Genomic DNA, 12,902 nt, shown 5'->3' on the forward strand with positions numbered 1-12,902 from the left:
GTGATCCTGGAGTACCGGGATTGAGTCCCACGTCAAGGCTCCATGCAGGGAGCCTGCTTCTCCCTCCGCCTGTGATGTGCCTCTCTCTCTCTCTCTCTCTCTTTCTCTCTCTCTGTGTCTCTCATGAATAAATAAAATCTTTTAAAAAAAGAAGTTTGTTAGGATCGTGGAAAAATATAGTGGTATGTACTGATAGGCATATGGAAGTAACAGAGAAATCAGGGTAAATTAATGCTGAATAATGCTGAAATCCAATAAGGGGGATCTTCAGAGTTTGGACTGGGGAAAGTGTGGGATGTTCCTTATATGTGAAGCACTGTTTGAAGCTTTATATGTTGTATACTGTTGAAACCATGTATATATGTTAGATATTACTTTGTTTCTAGGTAAGGAAAAGTTGCTGCAGGGTACATAGCTATGAAATGTCAGCTCTTGGACCCAGCCCATTTGAGTGACTTTTACTGTCTTCCCAATTATGAAACATAATAGTTCTAAAAGTGTAGACCTTAGACCACCAACATCGGCATCATCTGGGAAATTGTTAGAAAGGAGATTTTTTTTTTAAAGATTTTATTTATTCATGGCAGACACAAGAGAGAGAGTCAGAGACACAGGCAGAGGGAGAAGTGGGCTCCATGCAGGAAGCCCCATGTGGGACTCAATCCCAGGACTGCAGAATCATGCCCTGAGCCAAAGGCATTAGATGCTCAACTGCTGAGCCACCCAGGCATCCCTAGAAAGGAGATTCTTAAGCTTGACATGAGATCTACTAAATTACAAACGCTGGCTATAGGACCCTGCTAGACACAGTAGGACCCTGTGTTGTTGTTGTTATTATTATTATTATTATTATTATTATTATTATTATTATTTTAAAATTTGAGAGAGAGAGAATACACACATGAGCAGGAGGGACAGCAGGGAGAGAATCTCAAGCAGACTCCTCACTTTGTGCACAGCCTGATGTGGGGCTCGATATCACGACCCTAAGATCAGGACCTGAGTTGAAACCAAGAGTTAGACAGCTAACAGACAGTGCCACCCAGGTGCCCCAGTGCAGTCTGTGTTTTAACAGACCTTCTACATGATTCTGATGCATACTAAAGTCTGACACACTGATGGAGTGGAAAGAAAGTAGAGAATAGAACTTAGCATGGAGTGTTGCACAGACCAGGCTCTTGAATGCAGCTGGTCTGGTATTACTATGATATTGGAAAAATCCAGAAGGGTTTTGGAGTGGAAGTGTAACAAGTCATAGCACCAGTGGAGGCCAGTTTTTGGGCAAAAACTAATAATTCTTCTAGGCTAATAATTCTTTTAGACTAGCCCCAATATGAATCCAGATCCACATCAGTTTTGACTTTTGTTAGTCTCTATCCATATTTTATGTTTGGAGAATATGAAAAAATTCTTTTCTGTAAGTATCTGAACAGTCATTTCAGGTCATCTTAGATATTCTTCTTTGATACTACACCAAAACTTGTTAAGTGACAGTAACCTGCAATAAAGGTGGTGATGAAGTAATAACTAGAGATCTGAGGCTAATAGGAGCCCCATGGGCTTTGCCAGACAGGTTTATATTTGGTTCAGTGTTTAGTGATATTGGAGCTAATAATATTTATTTTCTAATAAGCAGCAAAACTAAAAGGCAACCTACTAAATGGTAGAAGATATCTGTAAATGATATAACCAATAAAAGGTTAGGTATCCAAAATATATAAAGAACCAATGCAACTCAATACCTCCCAAATAATCCAATTTAAAAAATAGGCAGAAGATGTGAACAGACATTTCTCCAAAGAAGGCATCCAGATAGCCAACACATATATGAAAAGATGCTTAACATCACTCATTATCAGGAAAATGGAAATCAAAACTACAATAAGATACCATCTCACACCAGTCAGAATGCTAAAATAAAAAACAAGGGAACAGTAAGTGTTAGCAAGGATGTGGAGAAAAAGGAACCCTCTCGCAGTATTGATGGGAATGCAAAGTGGTGCAGCCACTCTAGAAAATAGTAGGGAGGTTCCTCAAAATATTAAAAATAGAACTACCTACAACCCAGTAATTGCACTACTGGGTTTTTAACCCCCAAAATACAAACACTAATTCAAAGGAATACATGTCCCTCTATGTTTATAGCAGCATTATTTATAATCACCAAACTCTGGCAGCAGCCCAGAGTTTCTATCCACTTCTAATGTGGGAGGCATTAGGCAAACGTCTAAGGCAAGTGAGGAGAACAGCTACAAGTTTAGCTTTGGTTAATGGTGCTTAGGCAATTTCTTACATTGGCAAATTATTATTAAGCTTTGGAGGATAATGTAAGTTTAAGGCTTATAAAGTAAAAAAGGTAACATTTGACCTAATGCCTTCTTTCTTTGAACAACCCATTTGATTCAGTAGGTAAATGACCTAAGGGTCCTGTCCAGGGGTTACTGAGCTTCAGGGACTCTCAGTGTTCATCATATAGATTTTCTGCCATATTGAAAAGTGTTATGGACAGTTTCTGTATTTTTTAAATTTTATCTGAACAAATGGAAATAAGATATGAGAACTATTATCTGTGCCCCGCCCCCCAAACCACCCTTTGACTTCCTTGGATTAGACTCTGCTTTTGAAATGGTAAAATTGGGAACGATATTTTATGGGGTGAGTAGATAACATTGAAGAATCATTACCTGACTTCTGTATCAAGTGTTTTTCTCTGTAGCACCATGATTCAGTGATTTAGTGAAATGTTTAAAGAGTGGATACTGTGTAATATTGTACAAGCTCCTAATGACTTCTAGCTTTTATGATACTGTGATAACTTGAGTTTTGCTCAGTGATGAATGTTGATTTCATTTATAGGTCCTGGGTCAAGGAGAAGAGTGGAGAGGTGGTGATGGAATTAATAGTATTGGAGGTGGCCAAAAAGTGAGATTAATGAAAGAAGTCATGGAACATTATGCCAATCAAGAGGATTTGGTTGTTTTGTTTACTGAATGGTAAGAGAAATAATCTATAGATTTTTAAGTATACATTAAATTATTTTTTAAAAGTATCAAAATTCAAATTTGGGGATTATAGATTAAATTATTTTATTCACAAGGAATCATTGTTTTAAAAAGTAGGTTTTACTTATAAAGCCGTGGTCTGACATCTTTATGTAATCGGTTCAATCTGATGAGACAATGAGAAAACATGGCAGAGTTAGCCTTTTTGTGAAATTCATGTTTTAATCCTAACTTGAGATGGAAGAAAGATCATGTTGAGCTTTTCTATTGAGAAGAGTAACTCAGTGGATTCTGGTCAACCAGGAAGAAACAGATCATGAAAAGTTAAAAGTGAGAAATGAGAAAGCCTATGTTTTTAAAAAAGAAAAGCCTTTCTAATGTGTGAATATCTTTTGTATATTGTTTTACTTTCCTTCTTGGTTTCGAGTGTCTACTGTCCTTCTTTACCTTCATTCTACAAGTTTTTATATCAAGTTGTCATGAGTCATTACTAGTTGCTACCTTTTTTTTTCCATTGTTTTTTCTACCTTTTTATTTTTTGGTCATTGATTGCTCATTTCAAATCCCCACGCATTTCCCCCTATAACTTAGGAAAATCTATTTATAACTCTCCCTCATTTTGAAAATCCCAAACCATAAATTATTGCAGATAAAAGAAAGAGTAATACTTTTTATGCAAATATAAAAATAAGAAAGGCATAACTTTTGAAATGAAAATGGACATAAAGAAGCCCTAATGCCATCAACCATTAAAAGTTGAGAGGGTCTGTACACTTGCTTCTTTAGAATTTCCCTAATGTCTCTTAGGAAAGAAATAAAGTTCTGCTTATAGCCAACCTGTTCTTGCAACATGAAGTGGGATAGCTGGTGTGAGCTTGTGTACTAGGAATTTTATGCAGACTCTATTATTATATATATACATATATTTATCCTTAGAAAAAGAGAAGGAGGGCAGCCCGGGTGGCTTAGTGGTTTAGCGCCGCCTTCAGCCCAGGTTGTGATCCTGGAGACCCGGGATCGAGTCCCACATCAGGCTCCTTGTATGGAGCCTGCTTCTCCCTCTGCCTGTGTCTCTGCCTCTCTCTCTCTCTCTCTCTCTCTCTCTCTCTCTCTGTCTCTATGAATAAATAAATAAATTAAAAAAAAAGAAAAGGAGAAGGAAGTTCATAATAACTGTTTAGATTAAATATTGAGTATGTTTTGGTTTAAAATTACTGTGGATTTCAAACCACCATTTTGGTCAGCTTGAATTTACCACATGTACATTTTGATTTTGACTTTGAGGTAAATTCTCCTTGTAAAAGTTGCTGCTTATGTGCCGGTAATGGTTTTAGATCCCCAAACCTCCTTTTGTGTTTTCAGAAGAACCTCTGAACCTCTACCTTTACTCTCCTGCTCCATTCCACCTCCTCCCACCCTCCCAGTCTAAGATTTAGCCTTGGAAGTAACTGATTTAATAAGATGCCAGTTATTTGTCTTAAGAAAGGGACACTTTGAGGTATCTGAAAATTGCTTGAGATTGTGTTTATTTAGATGATATGTTAAAACCCAGCTTGACAAAAAAGGCAACAGTAGGATTTATTTATTTGAGAAAGGTGGGGGAGGGGTTGAGGGAGAGGAAGAGAGCATCTTTTTTTTCTTAAGATTTTATTTATTTATTTGAGGGTGAGGAGAGAGCACAACTAGAGGGGCAAGGAGGGGCAGAGGGAGAGGGAGAAGCAGGCTCCCCCTGAGCAGGGAGCACGATGCTGATGCTAGGCTTGATTCTAGGACCCTGAAATCATGACCTGAGCTGAAGGCAGTTGCTTAACCAACTGAGCCACCCAGGTGCTCGAGAGAGAGAGAATCTTAAACAAGTTACTAGACATGGGGCTCAATCTCACAACCCTGAGACCATGACCTGAGCTGAAATCAAGAGTCAGATGCTCAACTGACTAAGCCACCCAGGTGCCGTTTAGAATACCTCCAAATACTCCCTTGTGCTCATTTAGATAGGTTTTTGTGAATTAATTTGGAAACAATTTTATAACATTGCTTCAATGGTAATATGTATTCTAAACTGACTTTTGGATGAACATTTAAAATTAGAGATTAGGGAAGCCTGGGTGGCTCTGCAGGTGAACATCTGCCTTTTGGCCCAGGGTGTGATCCGGGATCAAGTCCCACATCAGGCTCCTTGCAGAGAGCCTGCTTCTTTCTTAGCCTACATCTCTGCCTCTCTCTCTCGCCTCTCTCTCTCTCTGTGTCTTTCATGAATAAATAAATAAAAACATTTAAAAAAAATAAAATAATAAAATAAAATTAGAGATTAGATGTTTATACATGTATTCTATAAGGTAGCATTTATAATATTTAATTTAGATAAAACCAAATATTTGGCAAAGATTTTGGTTCTTAAAATGAAAACTGAAACTACCCATATGAGAGTGTACCACAAATTTTTTCAAGTTATTTCATACTGTAGTATGTATGTGTGTATGTAAATATAATTTAAAAAACTTTGATATTAAAAAAACCTCGCATGTTGGCGTAATCTTTTTAGAATCATTTACTTTTAGAAAATTGTCAAAAATTATGTTTTATTGGGTCATTTTGTTAATTGTTTATAAAAATATTTTTATGATTTTGTTGTTACTAAGTATAATTTATATGGGTACATTCTGTAGATGTGACCAAATACTATCTTATTTTATTCCAAGAAGTAAATATTTTATACCTTTTATAGTTAAGATTATGTACACAGTATGCTTGCATTTTATATTGACTTACATAGTTTATGCAGAAGACAGAATAAAAATTTTCTGAAAGCAACGCTTTTCAAGTATGATGGCTATAATTTTAATCAACTATGGCAGGTTTATTTGATGGACTCCTCCTTCCTGGCAGTGATGACAATTTAAATGTGCAGACACAAAGAACCTAGTCATTAGCAATGGACAACATTTCATTATATTACTATGAAGGAAGGCCAAAATACATGAGTTTTTAGTTTCAGTATTGCTTTTTTCTTTTTTTCCTTTTTTGAAAGAAAGATTGAAATCATTAGCTGTCACTTAAATATATTGTACTGCCATCTGGCTCATCCAGAATAGTCTGAAATATGTTTAGGAATTATGTAGGAAATGAGTGTCTTGTTTTTTTCAAGTTGCTCAAATGTTCTTATTAATATTTACTGAGTATATTAGGGGATATGTTGGAATGAGGAAGAATTAAATTGTATACAAAAACAGCATTGGATGTTTATATATGTTATCTATCTATTTATCTATCTGTAAATTAATATATGATACTCTTATATGGCATTAATTTGCCTGACTGTATCTGTGTGTACACGTACAAATATTTATTGTGTGTATAATATATAATACACACACACATATATATATATATATATACACACATATAATTTTTTCCAAATCAGATTGCCAACTCCTTGAGTTTGTTCTTTTGAGTAAATGTGTATTAAGTATCTGTTATGTGCCAAATATAGTGCTGGCCACTGTGGTTGGAAATGGAGTCAGACAAGGAGGCTGAGTAATACAGAAATCTTGCCCCCGGATATGTTTTTCTATCCACAGCTCTGTACATGTTGTATTTGGCATATTGTAGCTGCATAATAATAAATTTTGGGAATTTTTTTAAAGTTTTTTTTAAATTCCCTTATTAATTTAGTGAATACTTACTGTGTGTGTACTAAATATGTGTTAGATTTAAAAGTTCTCATGTTGCAGAGATAAACTTAATTATACGAGTAGAGGGAAATTTTTATTTATTTTACTATTTAATAATTAAATAATATTATTTAATTTTCATTTATTATAATAGTGAAACTTTTCTTTCACTATTTATTTTACCAATAAGGAGACTGACCCTGAAACAAATCATGGTGACTCAGGGCTGCACAGGTAGCTAACAGCTTGAGCGATTTGATGTCTTGCCACCATTCCCGCCTTGGCTGCCTTCTTTGTTAGGTGTTACTCCAGCACTAGCTACTCAGTCTGGAGGAGGTGACTCTCCAGCCTGGCATTGTCTTCATTGACTCCTACCTCTGCTCAGCCTCAGTAAGAATTCTGTACAGGAAATGAAAGTATATACCATTTGGAGGAAAAAGCCTCTCAGTAATATTTAGTTTTTAAAATAGTACCCACTTTTTAAGAGCTAATTCCTACCCCTTCCTTCAAAACTCCTAACAGTAAATGTATTTATCATTCTGTACTGATTTTGTTGTAATTTATGTTGCAAGTTTAACTGGGCTGTTGTTGTTAGAAAATATTTATTTCTTCTTTTTAAGTAAGCTCCACACCCAATGTGAGGTTCAAACTCGTGACCCTGAGATCAGGAGTTACATGCTTTACCTTGACTGAGCCAGCCAGGTGTCCCCTGGTTGATAGTTTTGTTTTTGTTTTTTTTTTAAAGATTTTATTTATTTATTTGAGGGAGAGAGTGTGAGCAAGTGAGAGAGAGGAACAGAGTGAGAGGGAGAAGCAGACTCCCTGCTGAGCAGGGAGCCTAATATGGGTCTTGATCCTGGGACTCTGGGATCATGACCTGTGCAGAAGGCAGACACTTAACCAACTGAGCCACCCAGGCACCCCTGGTTCACAATTTTAGCTGCCTTTTTTTGGAGAGGGAGAGGGAGTGGTTTCATAGTATTTGGTTTGTGGTATTATCTATGGAAATATAGATATGTGTTTACAGTGAGAGCATGATTAAAGACAAGAAATATCAGGTATGTTGCTACTTGTGTGATTCAGTTTCATTAGACTTAAATTTTTAACCACTAGCTGCTAATAGTTGGATGATTATAGCTTTTGGCTTAGGTTTACATCAGTGATGAAGAAAGTGTTGGATTGTAGAGGAACAAATAAATGAAATTAGGGAACTCTTCTGTTGCTTTCTGTTCTGGCTACCCATTAGCCTTTGCTTCTTGTTAAGACTGGGGATGACTCATTCATTCATTCATTCATTCAACAAATATTTATTGACTATCCTCAAAATACAAGGCTAGGGAACTACACATGTGAGTAAAGATGTGAATCTGACATATGAAGGAAGAACAGGCAGTCTAGTATACGGCAGGTATTCCCAGCATGAAAAGCAAGAAATCAAATGTTGCATGAAAGGAGAGAGGAACAGAGAGCTGTGGTAGTTAGAAGGAAGGAAATGCTCTTTTCCATTTAGGTGATCAAGTAGAAGACTTTTTAGGGGAGGTAAGATTTGAAATAGATCTCAAGTGAATGGTGTGGACCCAGTTGAGAAAAGATATGCTAAGCAGATGGAACATCATGAGTAAACAGATGACAGATCAAATAATTCAGTTTAGCTTCAGAACAGGTTACTTAATAGAAAGTTATTATTGTGTTGCTGATTCATTTAGATGTTATTCCAAGGTCAGAGATTGATAAACCGTGGTCCAGCCCACTGCTTGTTTTTATAAATAATTTTTTTGGAACACAGCTATGTTCATTGCTTTTGGCTACTTTTTGCATCACAACTGTAGAATTATGTCCTTGCAATGTAGAAAATACTATCCTCAAAGCCAAAAGTATTTTCTGTAAAAGGCTAAATAGTAAATATTGGCAGAGTACTGCTTTAAACCTAGTTCAGAACCACTGATCCAGTCTGGAGGCTGGAATTGTTTTTAGGAGAGTTTGTTAGACAATCCTTACCAGAAGTGAGAAGGAGATAGGTAATGTGGGGGCTGATAGGGTTTTTAAATTAATCTAGTCCAGTGACTTCTAGAAAAGTGGAGAGGATTTGAATGCTGAATAGATTAAGTAGATGGATTCAATAGGATTTGGCGAAATATTTGATGAAAGAGGCTGTAGAAAGGGAGGAGGCAAGGCTGGAAGAAAGATTTTCACCCTGGGTGACTGGGTGGTTGATGGTGCCACAGAAACAGGGAACACAGAAGGACAAACGCTTGTAAAAGTTTTGAATGACCTGTTGGAGATAGAACGCTGACGTGTCTGTTAGAGAACTCAATATGACCACATAAGGTGGGACCTTATGGTTTTTGCAGGACACAGGAGTATTTACCAGAGTTAACTATGGAAAATTTTATTTTATTCTTCATATTTAAATGGACTAAATTCCCATGAGAATTATTTTTGTGAGCGTTGTGCATTTTTTAAAAATTTGATTATTTGGGTTACAGTAGCCAAAGTAATTTTAAGTAGAAAAACTTGCTTGCCCTTTGAAAAGTTTCAAATCAATTCAGAGAACTTTTCTAAAGTATTTTAAAAAATGACAATGCCACTAAAATAAGATGGGGAAATTTTAGCAGCCTTAAATTTTTATTCAGTCTTACTTGAATTATGTGAACATAATTTTTGCCTTTACATTTTACTTTAAAATAATTGTTTTTTGTTATGAAGGTAGTACATGCTTATAAACTACTAAATCATAAAAGTTGCCACAAATCCTCCTTTTCAAGCTACTAGCTTTTGCTAATAGTTTGAGATATACAGTATAGATACTGTATCCTTCACTAGGGCTATAAAGACAGAAAATATTCACTTTCCAAATGTGCGTTTATACTTCTAAAGACAAAATGCTACCTGCAAAATTTCTGAATCACTTGGCCTAAGTCTCCAAACATGTGATTCTCTGACATGGTAAGCCTTATTTTTCATCTCCAGACAATGTGTTAGGGTGGTTCTGCAACTTAGAGGACAGTCCCTGTCCCAGAGGTTTGATTTATTTGCCTTGCCTCTCATGACAAGGTCTTCTCTCCTAATCCCCTAATATTAAAAAAAAATATGTCAACAACTAGGAGTCTTCAGGAAAATAACCCTGTTTGAAAAGACAGGATTATCCTAGTAGGCAGAAATCTGAAGTGCTCATACTGAAGAACTAAGTTGTACATATTTATAAGAAAAAGAGGCAATTCATACATTTTTATAAATATTATTTTGTGTAGTCAGATTAATTCAGTTTTTAAATCAACAGAGAAAATCAGTTTGAGGTTTTAGTCAGAACACATTTATTCTGATTTAAAATTTATCTTAACATGTGTATATAAAAATAAAAATTTTTTTAAAGATTTTATTTATTTATTCATGAGAGAGAGAGAAAGGGAGGCAGAGACAGAAGGAAAAGCAGGGGTCCCCGTGGAGGAGGCATCCGGATGTGGGATCCCAGGATCCTGGGATCACAGCCTGAGCCCAAGGCAGATGCCTAATGGACTGAGCCACCCAGGTGCCCCCAAATAAACTTATTTTAAACTACAGATTGGAGGGCACCCCTGGTGGCTCAGTGGTTTAGTGCCGCCTTCAGCCCAGGGCCTGATCCTGGAGACCCAGGATCGAGTCCCACATCGGGCTCCCTGCATGGAGCCTGCGTCTCCCTCTGCCTCTCTCTCTCTCCCTCTCTGTGTCTCTCATGAATAAATAAATAAAATCTTTAAAAATAAATAAATAAATAAACTACAGATTGGTATAAACTTAAAAGTGAGTTTTTACCTTCTGCCTCTCCTATGACTGGAGTCTCTTTCTTCTAGTAACAATAATGTTAATTTCTAATCTCATTGAATGCTTATAATGTGCCTGATATTCTTAATTTTTATTTTTTTCAAAAATTTTTAAAAATTTTTTTCAATAACTTGATGAGATAGGTGCTGCCTTCCCCCATTTTCTACATGAAGAAACTGAAGCATAAAGAGTTTAAGTAACTGGGTTAAGGTAACTTAGCACATGACAGAGCTGAAATTTAGAAACCCAACTAATGGACTTCAAATTGTGTTCTCTGAGTCCCTTTATGAATATGTTATTACTAGTATTAACTGAAGCTTGTCTATTGGTACTGGAAGAAAGAGAAAACTATGTACCAAAATATGTTTATATAGATATGTTTTATTTTTGAGATCATATTTTCTGTAACTGAAGAAAAAAAATCATAAAATTAAAATCCTCCAGAACAATATAAAATGAAAAGAAATAGTCTATCTCTCTGATTCCAACCATATTTTTACTTTAAAAAAAATGGCTGGGCACAATTACTAAATTTAGTTACACATTAGTAACATTTTAACTCTCTTATTTTTTGTTTTGTTTTGCTTTAAGATTCAGAAGTAGACTCTATGATGAAGGTGCGTGTATGTCAGGTATTTTTTACTTGTAAAGTATAGTTCACTATGAAAGGGAAAGAAAAAGAGGGAAGGAGGAGAGGGCAGGCCGACCCGGAGTTTTTAGAAGCACACCAGTTCCACTCACATTCCACTGGACAGACTTAGGCATGTGGCCATATCTAGCTTCAGGGCCATCTTTAGCAGAATTCCTATGGGGTCAGTTAGCATCTCTGCCACAAGTATAAGCTTATACTATTCTTGCTGGAGTATGAAGTAATTTTAAAACTTCATGGGGTTCTTACTTTCATAGAGATGAGCAATGATGTGTTTTATTTTGATAAAATAATTCATATATAGAAAGTTATTAAATGTTGCCTGATGCGTTACCACTATCCTGGCATATTAACAAGCTCTTTGAGAGCGAGTCTGGCTGGGCAAGGCATGTGGAACAGCCGGCCTCCTTACTGCTCCACTCTCATATCACAGCAGTGCATCTGGACTGTCGACTCTTGGGAAGACTTGGTGCTGAATTCATGAATGTTAGTTTATTCTTATTGTTTGCTACCTGGGATGTTAGGTCATTAAGTTATCATCTTTAGAAACTTTTGGTCAGAGGTTTTCACTCTGATGTGAAAATAAAAAGGATGCAAAAGTATTTGGGATTGTAATAAGAATAAAGAATTTATTGCAGACGGGAAGCATATCAAGCAGTGGCTTTTTACACTTCATATTTTGTTAAGTCATTGTCATTCTGTGAATGAACAATGAGAAATAATGTCTCCAGAAAAATCAGTGAAACCATAGATATTATAGTGTCAACTTCTAGACAATTTTTTTCAAATTTTGAGCTTTAAAAAGATGTACTTGTCTAAACACTTTTAAGATTTGAGGCTAAATAGTGATTCAAATATGAATTTATTAAGGTGACACATTTTGTGAAAGATAATCAAATCTTCAGAAATTATAATGAATGGGTACAAAGTAAATTGAAACATCAGGCAGTTGTAATGGCTGCTCTCTCAATGACTGTGTCTATATCATTAAGTTCTATAGTGAGTTATTGACTTTTTAACCTTTCAACACTGATTTAGCATTTGGATTTTGGGGAATACTAAGACGAGTACTAAAAAAATTGTTATTTGGACTTCATTTGCCAACATATGTAAACATTAATAATTTAGTTTAATCTATTTAGTTTAAATTGAGGGAAAATTGGAGGATTCTGTAAATAGTTGGTATTAATCTTCTCTGTTGGATTCTAAATTCTAACTTTATTAGTGATTATTTTTTGGTTTACGTGCCTAAATTCTGACAAGTGTATTTTAAAACTTTTTTTCCCTCCCTCATTAAACAGCTTTAATGTCATATTTGCTGGTGGTCCAGAAGAGGTTCTAAAAAAGTTCCAAAAGTCAAACCACAAAGTGGTCTTTGCAGCAGATGGAATTCTGTGGCCAGATAAAAGACTAGCAGACAAGTATCCCATTGTGCACATTGGGAAACGCTACCTGAATTCGGGAGGTGGGTAAGCTACTGGCAGAGAAGTTTAATGCTAGTGATTGAAAATTATAAATATTGATGAAACAATCTTTTTTGTATATGTAACTAGACAATGAAACTTTAAAAAAACATTATCGTCTTATTACTATGAAAAATTATATCAATTTAGAATCCATTGTGTAATTTGTGGTTGACAAAAGATTTTCCACATATTGTAGCATGTGATGCTCCTAACAAAATCAAGCAGTGTAAATGTTATCATTTCCAGATTATAAGTGAGAAAACCCATGTTCCCCAAATTTGAATGATTTCTCCTAAAGACATTCAGTTGTTCA

At 35.7% G+C, this 12,902-nt stretch overlaps 1 protein-coding gene across 2 annotated transcripts in view; it reads left to right on the forward strand.

Annotated features, from left to right (window-relative positions):
- PLOD2 (procollagen-lysine,2-oxoglutarate 5-dioxygenase 2) overlaps positions 1-12,902 on the forward strand; it is a 94,234-nt gene that overhangs the window by 44,060 nt on the left and 37,272 nt on the right. For both annotated transcript variants that reach the window (XM_077864793.1, XM_077864794.1), the window contains exons 3-4: positions 2,857-2,993; positions 12,425-12,588. In XM_077864793.1, the coding sequence (XP_077720919.1) occupies positions 2,857-2,993; positions 12,425-12,588 (301 nt within the window). The remainder of the gene's footprint in view (positions 1-2,856; positions 2,994-12,424; positions 12,589-12,902) is intronic.

Source organism: Canis aureus, chromosome 22 (assembly GCF_053574225.1).
Source record: "Canis aureus isolate CA01 chromosome 22, VMU_Caureus_v.1.0, whole genome shotgun sequence".
NCBI classification, from domain to species: Eukaryota; Metazoa; Chordata; class Mammalia; order Carnivora; family Canidae; genus Canis; species Canis aureus.